This window comes from Hyaena hyaena, unplaced genomic scaffold (genome assembly GCF_003009895.1).
Source record: "Hyaena hyaena isolate Hyena2069 unplaced genomic scaffold, ASM300989v1 scaffold_24, whole genome shotgun sequence".
In the NCBI taxonomy this organism is placed as follows: domain Eukaryota; kingdom Metazoa; phylum Chordata; class Mammalia; order Carnivora; family Hyaenidae; genus Hyaena; species Hyaena hyaena.
Window position 1 is genome coordinate 2,744,375 of NW_024080656.1, and position 19,081 is coordinate 2,763,455.

Sequence of the window (19,081 nt, forward strand, 5' to 3'; positions counted from 1 at the left end):
CTACTGGTTATTTACCCAAAGAATACAAAAACACTAATTTGAACAGCACCTGGGTGGCTAAGTTGGTTGAGCATCTGATTTTGGCTCAGGTCATGATCCCAGGGTCTTGGCATCAAGCCCTGCATCAGCCTCCACAATGAGCATGGAGCCTGCTTAAGATTCTCTCTCTCCTTCTGCCCCTCTCCTCTTCTAGCACTATCTCTCTGTCTCTAAAATTAAAAAATAAACACTAATTTGAAAAGCTATATGCACCCCTTTATTTATTGTAGCATTATTTATAATAGCCAAAATATGGGAACATCCCAAATGTCTATCTATAGATGAATGGATAAAGAAGATGTGGTACACACACACACACACACACACACACACGGAAATATTGCTCAGCCATAAAAAAGAATGACTAAAAAAGAAAAAAGAAAAAGAATGAGATATTGCACTTGCAATAACTTGGATGGATCCAGAGGGTAAAATGCTAATGAAATCACTCAGAGAAAAACAAATACCATATGACTCCAGTCATATGTGGAATCTAAGAGGCAAAACAAATGAGCAAAGGGAAAAAGAGACAAATGAAAAACCATACTCTTAACAATACAGAACAAATTGGTGGCTGCCAGAAGGGAGCGGGCGGCGGGGGGTGGGTGTGATATAGGTGAAGGGGATTCAGAGTGCACTTATAATAATGAGCGCTGAGTAAGGTATAGAATTGTCAAATCATTCTATTGTACACCTGCAACTAATATAACCCTGTATGTTAATTATACTTGAATTTTTAAGGTAAATAAAGATTTTTTTAAAACCACCTCTTAATAATTTGTTTCCAGTATTTTAAAAATATGAATTCTAAAAACAAACAGAAGTCAGGTATCTCCTCAGATCTACCAATCAGTCTCCAGAGGTGGAGACTGAGCATGTGTATTTTTTAAAACTCAAGAAGTGATTCTGATGCACAACAAAAACTGAGGTTGTGGAAAACGGTGTGGCAATTCCTCAAAAAATTAAACATAGAATTACCATATGATCCAGCAGTTTCACTTTTGGGTATATACTCCAAAGAACTGAAAGCAGGGACTCCAACTGATACACACTTATGTTCATAGCAGCATTATTTACGACAGCCAAAAGGTAGAAATTTAAATATTCATCAACATATAAATAGCTAAACAAAATATGGTATATACATGTTATGAAATATTATTCAGCCTTCAAAAGAAATTAAATTCTGACACACGCCACAACATGAATGCACCTTGAAGACATTTCTGAAATTATGTACCTTACTTCCAGGCCAAAGCTTTTCAGAGGATTTCCACTGCAAGTGCTGAGTGCAGGGAGTGAGATTCCTGTGAGGCCTGAGGGGGGGTAGTAGGACTACAAATATAAGCACCCCAAGTCTCTCAATCACTGTGGAGATGAGCCACCTGAAAACTGGGAACTCCTTCGTCAGACAACTGTGTGACAAATGACCTTCCGTTTGGTCCTTAAGTTTGTATTTTGGAGTCTACTGTACAGTATTACCCTAATTTATATACTTGCTTAACAGATTTTCAGTGGCTGCCTATCTCTTACAAAATAAAATCTAAATTCCCATAACATGGGGTGCCTGAGTGGCTCAGTCCATTAAGCTTCTGACTCTTGATCTTAGCTTAGGTCTTGATCTCAGGGTTGTAAATTCAAGCCCCACATTGGGCTCTGCACTGGGTGTGAAGCCTACTTAAAAATAAATACATAAATATATAAATTCCAGTAACAGCCTAAAAAAAAAAGTCCTTTATGAATGGCTTCTGCCAATCTCTGCAAATTTTTCTTGTAATTCTCCACTATCTGTTAAAACCTGGATATCCTGAACCACTTGCCAAACTTCATTTCTCGACTTCCAATATTCTACTCCACCTACATGGGATAGCCTCCCTCCTCTTTCTCTCTTCTAGCTACTATCTCAACATTTTTCATTTTTTAGGACTTCACTCAGAGTTTTCAGGCACCTCTACTCCACCCTTCCACCTACACACATGTGTGCATGCACGCACACACAGTTCACCTTAGATTATACGTCCCTCCTGTTTTTCTATAAGATTTGTGAATATTATAATATCTTCAATTTGTTTTTTTTTATTAAGTTTACTTGTTTATTTTGAGAGAAAAAGAGCAGGGGGAGGGGCAGACAGAGAGAGAGAGAAAGAAAGAGAGAGAGAGAGAGAGAGGGTCCCAAGCAGGCTCTGCACTGTCAGCATAGAGCCCGATGCAGGACTTAATCTCATAAACGGTGAGACCATGACCTGAGCTGAAATCAAGAGTTGGCTGCCTAACCAACTGAGCCACCCAGGTGCCCCTATTTTTACTTTTTAAATGAAGTAGAGTTGACCTACAATGTTACTTTAGTTTCAGGTGTAAAACATAGGAATTCAACAAGTTTATACATTATGCTATGCTCACCACAAGTGTAGCTACCGTCTGTCACTACATGATGCTGTTATGCCAACTATATTTCCTATACTGTACTTTTATCCCTGTGACTTTCTCATTCTATAACTGAAAGCCCGTATCTCTCACTTCCCTTCACTCATTTTCCCCAGACCTCACCCCCTTTCCTCTGGCAACCTCTGGTTGCCAGTATCCGCTTGTTCTCAGTATTTATGGGATTATTTCTGCTTTTTGGTTTGTTTATTCATTTTGTTTTTTAGATTCCACTTACAAGTGAAGTCATATGGTATTCGTTTTTCTCTGACTTCTTTCAGTTGGCATAATGCCCTCTAGACCCATTCTTGTTTTCACAAATGGCAAGATCTCATCCTTTTTTATAGTTGAGTAATATTCTATTATATATATACACACACACATATATGTGCATATATATGTATATGTATACATATATCACATCTTTAGCCATTCACTTGTTGATGGACACCTGGGTTGCATGAGTTGCATTCATATCTTGGCTCTTGTAAACAATGCTGCAATAAACACTGGGGTGCATGTATCTTTTTGAATTAGTGTTTTTGTTTTCTTTGGGTAAATATCCAGTAGTGGAATTACTGGATCATATGGTAGTTCTACTTTTAATTTTTTGAGTTACCTTCACACTGTTTTTCACAGTGGCTCTTCCAATGTACATTCCCACCAACAGTGCATGAGGGTTCCTTTTTCTCCACTTTCTTGTCAACATCTTCAATTTTAAATCCCAACCTCCAACAAAGTGCTTGATCCATAGGAGATACTCAATAAAAAAAATTTTTTTTAATGTTTTTTATTTATTTCTAGGAGAGAGAGAGAGACAGCGTGAGCAGGGGAGGGTCAGAGAGAGAGGGAGTCACAGACTCTGAAACAGGCTCCAGGCTCTGAGCTGGCAGTCAGCACAGAGCCCGACGCGGGGCTCGAACCCACGAACCGCGAGATCATGACCTAAGCGAAAGTCGGACGCTTAACCGACTAAGCCACCCAGGCGCCCCAAAAATTTTTGAAATGAATAAATGAATGATGAATTCCAGCCTCTACTATCTTAGTCTCAAAACCCTCATCTGTAAAATAAAGGGCTAAACGAGATGATTTCTAGAGACACACCCTGCTGTAAAATTCTGTCATTTGCATGAAGCGTTATGAAGTAATGTTTTGAATACAGAATTCCTAGAGTCCATATGTCTACCCTATTTACTTGGCACCTGGAAGATACTATTTTGTATTCTTAGACATTTTACGGTTTGTATTATGTTTCTTCTTGGCTAAGCTGTAAACTCTTTTTGGAGGCAGGAACATATATATTATCTCCTAGGACTTAATATGGGCCCTTTTATGAGTAAAATATTCAATAAATATTTGATAATTGTTCAGGAAAAAGGAAACCCCTATTCTGATCCACTAAATCATGATAAATGTTTCATAAATTTATGACTTATTTTCATAAATATTTGAGAATTCTTTAAGCTTCAGTATTAAGTCATTGTCATCATAAAGGTTTCTTCATTTTTCCTCATTCATTCTTTCAAAAAGAATGTTTTATTGTGGTAAAATATACATACATAAACTTTACCACTCAGCCATTTTTAGGTTTATACTTCAGTGGCATTAATTATATTCACATTGTTGAATGTAATGTAATCCATTTCCAGATCTCTTTCATCTTCCCAAATTGAAACTCTGTATCCATTAAATGATAGCTCCTCATTCACTTCCCTCCCCAGCCCTGGAAGCTACCATTCTATTTTCTTTTATTTTTTTTAATTTTTTTTTAATGTTTTATTTATTTATTTCTAGGAGAGAGAGAGAGACAGCGTGAGCAGGGGAGGGTCAGAGAGAGAGGGAGTCACAGACTCTGAAACAGGCTCCAGGCTCTGAGCTGGCAGTCAGCACAGAGCCCGACGCGGGGCTCGAACCCACGAACCGCAAGATCATGACCTAAGCGAAAGTCGGACGCTGAACCGACTAAGCCACCCAGGCGCCCCTAACATTCTATTTTCTGAGTCTACATAAATTTGAATATTCCAGGTATCTGGTGGGTAAATAATTGTATAATACTTGTCTTTTGTGTCTGGCTTACTTAATTCTGTCTTCAAAGTTCATCCATATTGTAGCACATGTTAGAATTTAATTCCTTTTTAAGGCTGAGTAATACATATATATATGCCTATATATATATAATGGATATATATATAGGATAAGCACATTTTGCTTATCCATTTATCTATTGATGGTTTAGGTTGTTTTTACCTTGTAGCTCCTATAAATGATGCTACATTGAATATGGGTGTACAAATACCTGTTGGAGTCCCTGCTTTCAATTTTGTGGAGTATATACCCAGAAGTGGAATTGCTGGATCACATGGTAATTATATGTTTAATTTTTTGAGGAATTGCTATACCGTCTTCTTCCACAGTGTCTGCACCATTTTACACTCTGACCAACAATACACAAAGGCTCCAATTTCTCTACATATTCTCCAATGCTTGTTATTTTCTGGTGTCCTTTTTTTTTTTCATAATAGCCATCTTAATGGGTGTGGAGTTACATTATTTTTATCTACACGCATTCTGATTTAACCAGCTTACTGCACTCGCCCTGACAATCATCCAATTCCTTTGTTTTCTCATATGAAATCTGAAATAGTTTGATGATAAATTATTGGTCACTAGCAAACAAATAATCAGTATACATTTTAGAACAGCTTTTGTCAATACATTTTTAATTAATAGATTTTCCTTGAGAAATTATAGCTACAGAGTTCCAGTACACCCCTTCACTCCCTCCCCCAGCCCCAACTTCCCCTATTTTTAACATCTTGCATCAACATGGTTCACTTGTTACAATTGATTAGCCAATATTGACACATTATTAACTAAAGTTCATAGTGTATATTAGCATTCATTCTTTGCATTGTACATACTATGGCTTTTGATAAATGGATCCACCATTACAATATTCTATAGAATAATAGTTTCATTACCATGAAAACACCCTGTGGTTCACTTATTCATCTTCCCTCAACCCAATCCCACTGATCTTCTTATAGTGTCCCTTTTACTGTTTTCAGATTGTCATGTAGTTGGAATCATGCAGTATGTAGCCATTTCAGATTGTCATATTTCATTTGGTAATACGCATTTAAGTCTTCTCCATGTCTTTTCCTGGCTTGATAGGTCACTCCTTTTTTATTGCTAAATAATATTTCATTGTATGGATGTATCACATTTTTGTTTAGCCATTCACCTATTAAAGGACACATTGGTTGCCTCCTAGTTCTGGCAATTATGAATAAAGGTGCCACAAACATTTATGTTCAGATTTTTGTAAGGACAAGTTTTTAATTCATTTGGGGAAATACCAAAGGTTGTGATTCTTAGACAGTGTGGTAAGAGTATGTTTCGTAAGAAACTTACAAGTAATTTTATAAAACATTTTCAACCTCTCTTCCAAAGTGTGTGTAGCATTTTGCATTCCCAGCAACAATAAATAAGAGTGCCTATTGCTTTACATCCTTACCAGCATTTGGTGTTGTCAGTGTTTTGGATTTTGACCATTCTAATAGGTATGTAATAGTATATCATTGTTGTTTTAATTTGCAGTTCACTAATGATATGTGATGTGGAGTATCTTTTCAAATGCTTCTATCTTCTTTGCTGAGGTGTTTGTCAGATATGTTGCCTATTTTCTAACTGCTTCGTTGTTGTTGTTCCTTTTTTAATTTTTTAATGTTTATTTTTGAGAGAAAGACAGAGCATGAGTAGGGGAGAGGCTGAGAGAGGAAGACACAGAATCCAAAGCAGGCTCCAGGCTCTAAGCTGTCAGCACAGGATCAAACGCGGGGCTTGAATGCACCAGCTGTGAGATCATGACCTGAGCCAAAGTTGGATGCTCAACCAACTGAGCCACCCAGGCACCCCTCTGTTGTTCTTGAGTTTTAAGAGTTCTTTGTACATTGTGGATACCAGTCCTTTTTCTGATATGCACTGTTTTGTAGGTATTTTCTCCTAGTCTGTGGCTTGTTTTTTCATTCTCTTAATAGTCTTTTTCAAGGCATAAATTTTTTTAAGAAGTCCAACTTACCTTTTTTGTTTCTGTCATCAGCAAACCCAAGGTCTCTGAGATTTTCTTCTACGCTATCTTCTGGAGTTTCATAGTTTTGCATTTTATGATCCTCTATGAGCTTAGGTCTATGATTCACCTTAAGTTAACTTTTGTGTAGTGTATATAGTCTATTCCATGTGAATGTGAATTTTGCATGGAAACGTCCAATTGTTCCAGCACCATTTGTTGGAAAGGCTATCCTTTCTCCATTGAATTGCCTTTGCTCCTTTGTCAAAGATCAATTGATTATATTTATGCAGGTGTATTTCTGGGCTTTCTAGTCTATTCTGTTGTTCTATGTGTCTGTTCTTTTGCCAATATCACACTGACTTGACTATTGCAGTTTTAGAGTCTTGAGGTCAGGTACCACCAGCCCTTAGATTATCAGTACTTCAATATCATATTGGCTCTTCCGGGTCTTTTGCCTTTCCATATAAACTTTAGAATCAATTTGTCAATATCTAGAAAATAACTGGCTGGGATTACATTGAATCTGTAGATCACATTACAGGACACTCACATCTTGAAAATATTTAATTTTCCTATCTATGTATATGGAATATTTCTCCATTTATTTAGATTTTCTTTGATGTCTTTCATCAGAGTTTTATAGTTTTCCTCAGATAGATCTTGTACATATTTTGTTAGATTTATATCTAAGTATGTAATATTTTTCATGCTAATGTAAATAGTATTGTCTCTCTTTTTAAGAGTTTTCTTTTTTAAAAAATTGTTAATGTTTATTTATTTTTGAGGGGGAGAGAGACAGAGCACAAGCGGAAAAGGGGTAGAGAGAGGGGAAGATACAGAATCCAAAGCACGCTCCAGGCTCTGAGCTGTCAGCACAGAGCCCAATGCCGGGCTCCAAACCATAAACCATGAGATCATAACCTGAGCCGAAGTTGGACACTTAACCAACTGAGTCACCCAAGCATCCCAACAGTATTGTCTTTTAAATTTCAAATCCAATTGTTCATTTCTGGTAAATAAGAAAGCAACTGACTGTTAAATATTAACCTTACTCAATTATAGAGAACAATCTGAAGGTTACCAGAAGAGAAGTGGGTGAAGGGATGGGTTAAACAGGTGATGGGGATTAAGGAGTGCACTTGTGATGAGTGCAGGGTGATGTATGGAACTGTTGAATTACTATCTTGAACACCTGAAACTAATATAACACTGTATATTAACTAACTGGAATTAAAATAAAAACTTTAAAAAACAACATAAAGTTAAAATAAATAAATAAATAAATAAATAAATAAATAAATATAAACCTATATTCTGCAATCTTGTTATAGTTGCTTCTTATTTCCAGGATTTCTTTTATTGATTCTTTGAGATTTCTATATAGACAATCATTATCATCTATGAAAAAAGACTTTTATTTTTTACTTCCCAATTTTTGTATTTTTTATCTCCCTTTCTTGTCTTATTGCATTAGCTTAGACTTCTAGTATGATGTTGGATAGAAGTGTTGAGAGTAGACATCTTGGCTTATTCTTAATATTTGCAGGAAAGTATAGTTTCTCATAAGCAAACTTTTATATATAATATTGACTAATTTTTTCCTTTTATCCTTTTATGTTCTTTAATAAAAAATAAAGGGGCAGCTGCTGGCTCAGTTGGTAGAGCATGCAACTTTAAATCTCAGAGTCATGAGTTCAAGCCCCACATTGGGCATAGAGCTTACCTTTAAATAAGTCATTGAATATACCTCAACATTATAAAAGCCATATATGAAAGACCCATAACTAATATCATCCTCAAAAGGGAAAATCTAAGAGCTTTTCCTCTACAGTCTGGAACAAGACAGGGATGTCCACTCTCACCATTACTATTTAACATACTACTAGAAGTCTTAGCCTCAGCAATCAGACAACAAAAAGAAATAAAAGGCATCCAAATTGGCAAGGAAGAAGTCAAACTATTTGCAGCCATCATGAAACTCTACGTAGAAAACCCAAAAGACTACACCAAAAAAATTGGTAGAACTAATACATGAATTCAGCAAAGTCACAGGATATAAAATCAACATACAGAAATTCTGTTGCATTTCTATACACCAATAATGAAACAGCAGAAAAAGAAATCAAGGAATTGATCCCATTTGCAATTGCACCAAAAACAATTAGATATCTAGGAATAAAGCTAATCAAAGAGGTAAACAATCTGTACTCTGAAAACTATAGAGCACTTAGGAAAGAAATTGAAGAGGACACAAGGAAATAGAAATGCATTCCATGCTCATGGATTGGAAGAAGAAACATTGTTTAAATGTCTATACAACCCAAATCAATCTACACATTTAATGCAATCCCTATCAAAATACCAATAGCATTTTTCACAGAGCTAAAACAAACAGTACTAAAATTTGTATGGAACCAGAGAAGACCCCAAATATCCAACGCAATCCTGAAAAATAAAAGCAAAATGTGAGACATCACAATTCTTGATGTCAAGCTATATTTCAAAGCTCTAGTCATCAAGACAGTATGGTACTGGCACAAAAACAGACACATAGATTAGTGGAAATGGACCTGCAATTATATGGCCAACTAGTCTTTGACAAAGTAGGAAAGAACATCCGGTGGAAAAAAGACAGTCTCTTTGACAAATGGTGTTAGGGAAACTGGACAGCAACATGCAGAAGAATGAAACTGGACCACTTTCTCACACCATGCACAAAAGTAAATTCAAAATGGATAAAAGACCTAAATATGAGACAGGAAACCACCAAAGTACTAGAGAAGAACACAGGCAGCAACCTCTTTGACCCTGGCCCAAGTAACTTCTTACTAGACACATTGCCAGAGTCAAGGGAAACAAAAGCAAAAATGAAATATTGGGACTTCATCAAGATAGAAAGCTCCGGTGGGCACCTGGATGGCTCAGTCACTTAAGCGTCTGACTTCAGCTCGGGTTATGATCTCACGTTTTGGGAGTTCAAGCTGCACATTGAGCTCTGTGCTGATGGCTCAGACCTGGAGCCTCCTTCTAACTCTGTATCTCCATCTCTCTCTGCCCCTCCCCCACTTACACTCTGTCTATGTCTCTCAAAAATAAGTAAACATTTTTTTTAAAAGATAAAAATCTTCTGAACAGTGAAGGAAACAACAAAACTAAAAGGTAGCTTATGGAATGGGAGAAGATATTTGCAAATGACATATCTGATGATAAAGGGTTAGTATCCAAAATCTGAAGAACTCATCAAACTCAACACCCAAAAAACAAATAATCTAGTTTAAAATGGGAAGAAGACATGAACAGACATTTTTCCAAAGAAGACATACAGATGGCTAACAGGTACATGGAAAAAATGCTCAGAATCACTTATCATCAAGGAAATACAAATCAAAACCACAATGAAATACCACCTCACACCTGTCAGAATGGCTAAAATGAACAACACAGGAAACAACAGATGTTGGCGAGGATGCAGAGGAGAACCCTCTTACATTGTTGATGGGGATGCAAACTGGTACAGCTACTCTGGAAAACAATATGGAGGTTCTTCAAAAAATTAAAAATAGAATTACCCTATGACACAGCAATTTGTAGACATGGTATTTACTCAAAGAATATAAAAACACAGATTCGAAGGGGCACATGTACCCAGAAGTTTATAGTAGTGTTGTCAACAATAGCCAAACTATGGAAAAAGCACAAATGTTCAACTGATGAATGGATAAAGAAGATGTGGCATATATGTTCAATGAAACATTACTCAGCCATCAAAAAGAATGAAATCCTGCCATTTATGATGACATGGATGGAGCTAGAGTGTATTATGCTACATGAAATATATCAATCAGAGAAAGACAATCATATGATTTAACTACATATATAGAATTTAAGAAATAAAACAGATGAACATATGGGAAGGGTGGAAAAAGGGGAGAGAGAGGGAAGCAAACCATAAGAGACTCCTTTTTTTTTTTTTTAAGACTATTTATTTATTTTAGGGGCACCTGGGTGGTTCAGTTGGTTGAGCATCTGACTTTGGTTCAGTTCATGATCTCACGGTTCGTGGGTTCGAGCCCCGCATCGGGCTCTGTGCTGACAGCTCAGAGCCTGGAGCCTGCTTCAGATTCTGTCTCCCTCTCTCTCTGGCCTTCCCCTGCTCACTCTCTCTCTCTTTCTCTCTCTCTCTCTCAGAAATAAATAAAACATTAAAAAAAATTTTTTTAATTTGTTTTCAGGTGGTTCAGTGGGTTAAGCATCCAACTGTTAGTTTCAACTCAGGTCATGATCTCATGTTTTCATGAGTTTGAACCCCATGTTAGATTCTGTGCTGACACTGCAGAGCCTATTTGGAATTCTCTCTCTACCTCTCTCTGCCCCTCCCCAACTTGTGCTATCTCTGTCTCTCTCAAAATAAACAAACTTAAAAAAATTGTTTTCTGTAAGTATTGTACAAATCTATACTCTAATCAGCAATGTCTTATAATCTCATTAACAGGGATTTTTATAACGTAGTTTTATTTTTGCTAATTTAATAAAATAAAATATTTTGGAGTTTTGTTTCACGATTTTAAAAAAATGTTTAACTTAAAAAAACTAACTTAACCAACTGACCCACCCAAGCACCCTTAAATATTTTATTTTATTTTATTTTATTTTATTTTATTTTATTTTTTAATGTTTATTTTTGAGAAGACAAGGAACAGAGAAAGCACTCAGGGGAAGGGCAGAGAGAGTGAGACAGAGGATCCAAGCACAAACCGTGAGATCATGACCTGAGCCCAAGTCAGATGCTTAAGTGACTGAGCCACCCAGGTGCCCCTGAAAATTTTATTTTTAAGTAATCTCTACACCCAAAATGAGGCTTGTATCTATAACCCCGAGATCAAGAGTCACACGCTCTTCCAACTGGGCCCGCCAGGATCTCATAGAGTTACTTTTGTATGTGTTTTTAACTACTGGTTATTTAATTTTTTAATTAGTTATACAGTTGCATTTCTTCTTTTTCATATTTTTTATTCATGTTGCTTGGCCATTTATCTAACTTAGGGTATTTTTCTTAATGATTTGCCTGAATTATTTATATAATAAAAAGTTGGCCATTTGCTTTCTAGATTTACTCTAATATTTTCCAAGTTTGTTATTTGCCTTTTCCATTTTTTTTCATTTACTTTATTTATAGTTAAATTATTTATATAATCTCACATATCATTAAATAAACTATATTTGTGTAATTTAAAATTTACTTCCATTTTCTTCTAGATTCTGTAGCTCTATATTTTTTAATCAAATATATTTGTGAGGGTGTAAATTAAAATTTTTATTTTTAGTAATTAGTTTGCAATATAGACATAAATCATTCTGCTGTACATCTTAAACTAATACAATGTTATATGTCAATTATAACTCAATAAATCTGGGAAAATATTTTAGAAATAGTGAATTGATTCTATCAACTCCACTCATTCAGTATATAATGATTAAGCATTTACTTAGATAAGTGATGATAAAAATTTAGATAAGAGATATTCTTACTGTCTGGGGCAAGAGACAAACCATCCCAGGATCTTGTGATAAATGTAGTCAGTGATAGAAGTATGCATACTATACTATAGGCACATTCATTCAAGTCTAGTGACTACTAGGCCCCAAATATTCTATCGTGACTGAACAGTACGGTCCTTGTTTTTAAAAAGAGAGGAAGAGAGAGAAATTAAAGTAAAAAAAGAAATTACAGATAAATTGATTGTGTGATAAATGTCATAACAGAGAAATTACGGATTGCCCTGGGAACACAGAACAAGGAGATACATCTATATCAAATCAAACTGTCTTATTTCCCCTCCGGCTGCCTGAGGATCAACCACCATCATGAGAAATGTGGTAAATATCCAGACCAGGAAGTTCATGACCAACTGACTACTTTACCCTGGGAATGCAACAGTACCTAAGACAGAAATTTGGGAAAAACTAGCCAAAATGTGCACGACCAGACGACACCAGATGTCATGTTTGTATTTGGATCCAGAGCAGGACAACTGGCTTCAGCATGATTTATGATCTCTTGGGTTACACCTCCAAAAATGAACCCAGGCAGATTTGCAAGACATGGCCTGTATGAGAAGAAACAGACATCAAGGCAACAGCGAAAGGACACAAGAATAGAATGAAGAAAGTCAGGCAGACTGCAAAGGCCAGTGTTGGTGCTGGCAAAGGTGAGCTGCAGATCAGACCCAGGAATAAAGATTCTGCAGTGACTTTATCTGCAGTGATTGTGCAGATTTTTCACAAGAGGACTAATAACTTATATTTTTTAAATTTAAATAAATAAATAAGTTAAAACAAACTGGGAAGCCAGAAAGCCTTGCCAGAGGAGGTACTGCAGTTTTGAAGAACACATAGACATGAGCTAGATGAAGGGGGAAACACATCCTATGCAGAGAGCATGTGTGCCAAGGCACAGAATGTGAGGGCTAAACATGTGACCCACTTACTCAACGTTATTTGATATGGTTGAAGGGAAGGGTATTACATGTAGTTAATTGAAGGGAAATACAGTTTAAAATGTGGGCAGGAGCCAGAAGATAGTGTCTATTATGCTAAATCTTAGCATCACTTTCTGAATAATCCTTCCTTTTCACAAAGAAATAATGTTTATTGAGCATTTATTATGTGTCAGTGTCTCTTCTAAGTGCTTTACATGTTTTAACTCATTTAATTCTCACAACTATCCATGCAGTAGATACTAGTGTTGTGCCTTTTCTTATGTAACAAGAAACTGGACTGCAGAAAGGTTAAATAATTTGTTTCTAGTCACACAGCTATATTTAAACTCAGGCAGTCTGATTCCAGAGGCCGAACTGCTAACCACTCTGCCTTTCATTACTGTGGGATACTTCAAATATTTAAAAGAATACATTTTTAAAAAGTTATCTGGAAGCTATAGATTCTGTACAGTATTTTCTTTCTATATATTCCTATACCAGATTCATGCTATTTAAGTTGTGCTTTTTTTATATTTTCATATCTAAAGGTAGTCTATGAAAAAAAATAAATAAAGGTAGTCTATGCTTTCGCTATTTTCTTTTCCTCTTTCTTTTCCTCTTTCTTTTCTTTATTTGTAATTGTTGCCTATTTATTCTTCAAGCGAAATTTCATAGTAATTTTGTTGAAGTAAAAGTTGGGGTTTAGAGGATTTTGGTTGAAAGTATATTTATTTTTTTTTACTCTTCTTTTTATTTTTGTTTATTTTTGAGAGACAGAGAGACAGAACGTGAGCAGGGGAAGGGCAGAGAGAGGAGGGGACACAGAATCTGAAGCAGGCTCCAGACTCTGAGCTGTCAGCACAGAGCCTGACACGGAACTCGAACCCACGAACCGCGAGATCATGACCTGAGCTGAAGTCGGCCGCTTAACCGAGCCACCCAGGCGCCCCTGAAAGTACATTTAAATTTATATATTAAATTAGAAAGTATTCGGTGTTTTCACCTAGAAAGAGCTATATGTTTCATTCATCTTCTTTCAAATGTATCAATACATTTTTATAATTTTCTTAAAATAGGTAGCATTTGATAAGATTATTCTTCAATGTGTTATGATTTTTGTAGAAGTGTAATATCTTACTGTATTTTCTAATTCTGCATTACAGACTTATGGGAATGCTCCTTATTTGTGCTGCTTCTCCTGAAACGAAATAATAAAATTGTCACTCAAAAACTATAAAGCTAGAAAAAGTATATACTTTATTCAATAATGTTTAAAATATTCAGAAAAGATTTGGGTCAATATGAAAGGCTACAGAGACTATGGCATTTTTGTTCATTGTTTATACATGTTTTAGTTACCCAATCAAACTATGGTCACTGTTGCATTTTCATATAATTTTTCCCATAGTAAGAGAGAATGAAATGTGCTGAGGAGCGTAGGAGAGCCACCTCCCTCAAATTACGTTGCTCTCCGTGGCCCATCCTAAGTCTCACAGTTCAAGCTAATCATTGACAGAGCTTTACAATCACAAGCTTTTACTGAAGCTTTGATAAGACAGGCGAGCAGTTAGTGGCAAATGAAGTCAGGCTGTGCGGCTGGATCTCCAGGGAATGAATGGATTTTTCTTCAGCACCGATGCAAGAAACATACACTATCAGAAAACAATGTGCAACTGGGGACTGCAAAGATCTGCCATTCTGTCAGCATTCATTCTCCTGCGAGCTGTTACTGGATTCTCTGGAGACGGCAGAGCTGTGTGGTCTAAAAATCCTCATTTTAGTCCGGTAAATGAAAGTCAGCTATTTCTCTATGACACTTTTCCTAAAAACTTTTTTTGGGGTGTTGGGACTGGAGCATTTCAAGTGGAAGGAAATTGGAAGACAGATGGAAAAGGACCCTCTATATGGGATCATTTCATCCAAACACACCTTAAAAATGTCAACGGCACGAATAGTTCCAGTGACAGTTACATTTTTCTGGAAAAAGACTTATCAGCCCTGGATTTTATCGGAGTTTCTTTTTATCAATTTTCAATTTCCTGGCCAAGGCTTTTCCCCGATGGAATAGCAGCAGTTGCCAATGCAAAAGGTCTCCAGTATTACAATACTCTTCTCGATGCTCTAGTACTTAGAAACATTGAACCGATAGTTACTTTATATCATTGGGATTTGCCTTTGGCACTGCAAGAGAAATATGGGGGGTGGAAAAATGAAACCATAATAGATATCTTCAATGACTATGCCACCTACTGTTTCCAGACGTTTGGGGACCGTGTCAAATATTGGATTACAATTCATAATCCATATCTAGTTGCTTGGCATGGGTATGGGACAGGTATGCATGCGCCTGGAGAGAAGGGCAACTTAGCAGCTGTTTACTCTGTGGGACACAACCTCATCAAGGTACTGTACAGCTGTCTTCATGTTATAACTTCAGAATGTAAGCAGCAGGAGTTAAAGAGAAACACTAAGAAATGTATCTTTTGTTTAATTTTCTTTATTGATATCAACTCAACTAATTTTAGTCTAACTCACAAGTTCTATCCTCAAATTTCGTATTTAAGGTCGTGCTTTATTTATCTAAGCTCTTAGTAATGTATTAAGCTGATATTTTCCCTAAATGCTGCACTTTAAAAACGTTTTAACTCAAAATCTGTGAGTATAGAGTGTGAGAATATGAGCTTACTTTCATTCTATGAAAAACCAGTACTTTAGAAATCTAAATGGTGAAACATTTTCTGACAATATGCAACCATTTCAGGATTCTTTTAAGGCATGACCATTTCCAATAAATATTTGTTGTTAGTATTGCTATTTTTAGTGATACCTAGCAATAATAAACCAGTTACAGGTTAGTTAACTGATATCTATTAAATATAGGAATTGAGACAAATGTACTTCACAGTGGTTTTATCTCTGTTACATTGCATAAAAGATGAGGTTAACTGTACTAAGAGTTAAAATTAAACTAGTAATAAAAAAAACTGGGAAGACTATGCTCTATTCACTATGTTTTAAAAGCTACAGTTAATACTGGGAAATTTAGTAATGAATATTACTAAAACAACGGTGAAAATGTAAGCAAAAAAAAGCAAATATTAGTTGGATGCTTACCATGTATATAGACTATATTAAGCATTCTATGTATTTAGACTATATTAAGCATTCTGCATGTATTATCACATTTAATCCTTGTGATAACTTCATGAACTAGGTCCTGTTAGTATCCCTATTTAAAGGTGAGGAAACTGAGCCTTAGTGGGATTAAATGAATAATTTATAAATGACAACATAATTAAACACTAAGTGTTTTAATTAAGAATGTTTTTAAAAGAACAATCTTTAGGGGATTTTGAAGAGACTTCGCCTCACATTGAGGCTAATATCTAGAATCAGGTTTAGTTTTTTGAGTCAAATGATTTCCTTGGGAAAAAGAAATTACTCTGGACACCTGTTACATTTTGAAAAGGAAAAAGCTTTATTAAGTGTTTCATGATGTGCTAGGAGAAGTATTTTGATTTTTAATAATCAAATGTGAAATGTATAGAAGTAGAAAAATGTATAGGAACATAAAATTACTCCATGTCTAAATTTGCACTTATAAAAATATGTGTCCACCCTTCTTTTCTTTTTGAACACTCTGGGTTATTATATATGTGTGTCATACTATAGTTCTGTCACACCTGCCTTTGCCGTAAACTGATCACATTATGAATTCAAGATCATTTACAAATCTTTGATTACGGTTGTGTGTTGATTAAGGTGAAGCTATACTGTGATTTGGCAAGTAAGACCTTAAAGGGGAGAAAACTTACAGCTATTAACTATGAAGATTATGCATACATAAGTTAGAAAACTATTCCTTTTTTTAAAGTTTCTTTAATGTTTATTCTTGAGAGAGAGAGAAAGCACAAATGAGGGAGGGGCAGAGAGAGAGGGAGACACAGAATCCGAAGCAGGCTCCAGGCTTTGGGCTGTTAGCACACAGCCCAACGCAGGGCTCGAACCCATAAATCATGAGATCATGACCTGAACTAAAGTCAGATGCTTAACCAACTGAGCCACCCTGGTGCCCCAGAAAAATATTCCTTTTATCTAGTTCTTTAAATTATTAAAATTAAAGCATTCATATATATACTACATGCTTTTGTAGATTAAGAAACATCAGATTGTACCAAACTTTATAAAGTGGAAAAAGTTAAATTCCTCTCTCCCTCTCCACTACTGTTGATGTTTTCTTACATAGTCTTTTTAAAGTTTTCTACTCAAATACATGCACATATACAATTATTTAACTTATTTATAAAGCAAAATGCTCTCAATTGTTGAAAAGCTTTCAGTTTGTCTGGAAAAATGTTAACAATTGGAATTTTCATGAAAAATATGTTTTGGTGGTTAGTTTAAGGCCTTAAAAACTGGCTACCTGATTTAAAAAATACACAGGAAGAGTTGTAACTAACAAATAGACATTGCTTACAAACTTAGCATATAAAATGCTATATTTTCAGATGTTTTCCATTTTCCCCTAACTTGAGATAAACTCTGCCTTTAACACAAAATTAGCACTCTCTGATAGTGAAATAATTTTCATTGTTTTAAATTGAGCGATTACATTTTTTAATTATTGTGTTTTCCAAATAATTTCTTCCATCTCTTTAAAATTTCTAAATCACTGACTTAAGTAAGGAGTGTCAGAGGTCCTTTGAAATCAGTCAGAAAGTGAAATATGCTTCATAACTCAGTGACATATAGCTCCAGAGAGAAATCCTGTAATGGTTTCGTAGCCCGAGGTGAACTCATTTTTTTCCACTGTTCCTTCTCTGTTCTTCCTTTAACATGAAAAAGATTAATTTCACATTTTATGTTGCAATGAGGTATTTCTTCCTTACTCTGCCATCTGTGACCCAGAAGAAGTATTCCTGAGGATTAGTTTTTCGTCCAAGTTAACACATTTTACTGAGTTAAAAAAAAAAAAAGCCTAATATAAAAGTAAATTTATGATTGGTTATGGATCACTTTATTTCCCACTCCTCAGACATTGAAAAGATCTCATAGGGGCTATTGGGGTTTCTGGTGCCAGAATAACCTTGAAAACTCCATTTCAGTCTACACTGTCCTAGTTTGGAGGAAACCTGAATGGCTGAGCTTGGCCTGAGACTGACCTGGAATTTAAGTTTCCACTTTATTGCAGAGTTGGTGATTACCTTAAAGTGAGTCTAAGCCTCAGGCAAAATCATGTGATTTGTCATAATCACACCTACGAACGGACGCTCCATTCTGAGTTTTGAAAAATATTTGGAAACAAAATAGAGTAAGTATATCTTTTCACTGGCCATCGCTAAGCATGGTAATCATGGCTTTAAATATTATCTATAACTTTGGCAACAACCCTGCCAGGTACCTATTATTATCCCTGTTTTCTCACAGAGGGATTATTTCCAACAATCATGTTGTTCTCCTGCATAAAATCCATTAAGTGGCTCCCCAACACTTTGGGGACTAAAGTCCTAATTTTGCGTCAAGATATTTCACCCCTGGCCTCCATTCCAGCCTCCTTCCTGGCCACTCTCCCACCTCCATCACTGATGCCAACCCCCCATGCTCCACTGTAATGCACTACTAGCAGTGTCTTGGTTTTACCTTACTAGTCCTCCCCATTCAGCCCTTACTAGTATTCTATCCAGTAAGAATGCCCTTTATACTCTCTACTTTACCCATCTAATGTCCCTCAAGACTCAGGTTAGGCAGTCACCACCTCTAAGTTATTCTTCACCTGTTAAGGTTAGTGTCCCTTCGAAGGGCTCCCATAATAAGACACGCTTGCTTCTACCATGGCTCTCATAGCATCTGGTAGTCTTCCGTCTCCCCAAAAAACCTGAGAGCCCCTTGAAAGGAGAGGCTATTCTTTATTTGTTTTTGCGTTTCTAGCACCTAGCACAGAATATTAGGATGCTAGGTAGAAATGTTTGTCGAGTGAATAACTTAGGATTTCTTTCTTAAACCTTGTCATCAAAGAGCCAATGTCGAAATTCATATTTCATTGCATTATTACTAATTCTTGAAATGTTGC

At 36.0% G+C, this 19,081-nt stretch overlaps 1 protein-coding gene across 1 annotated transcript in view; it reads left to right on the top strand.

Moving 5' to 3' along the window:
- Positions 1-14,588: 14,588 nt before the first annotated feature.
- Positions 14,589-19,081, top strand: part of KLB (klotho beta) — a 35,280-nt gene continuing 30,787 nt past the window's right edge. Inside the window, 2 exon segments of the mRNA XM_039226986.1 lie at positions 14,589-14,633; positions 14,635-15,414. Of these exon segments, the coding sequence (XP_039082917.1) occupies positions 14,589-14,633; positions 14,635-15,414 (825 nt within the window).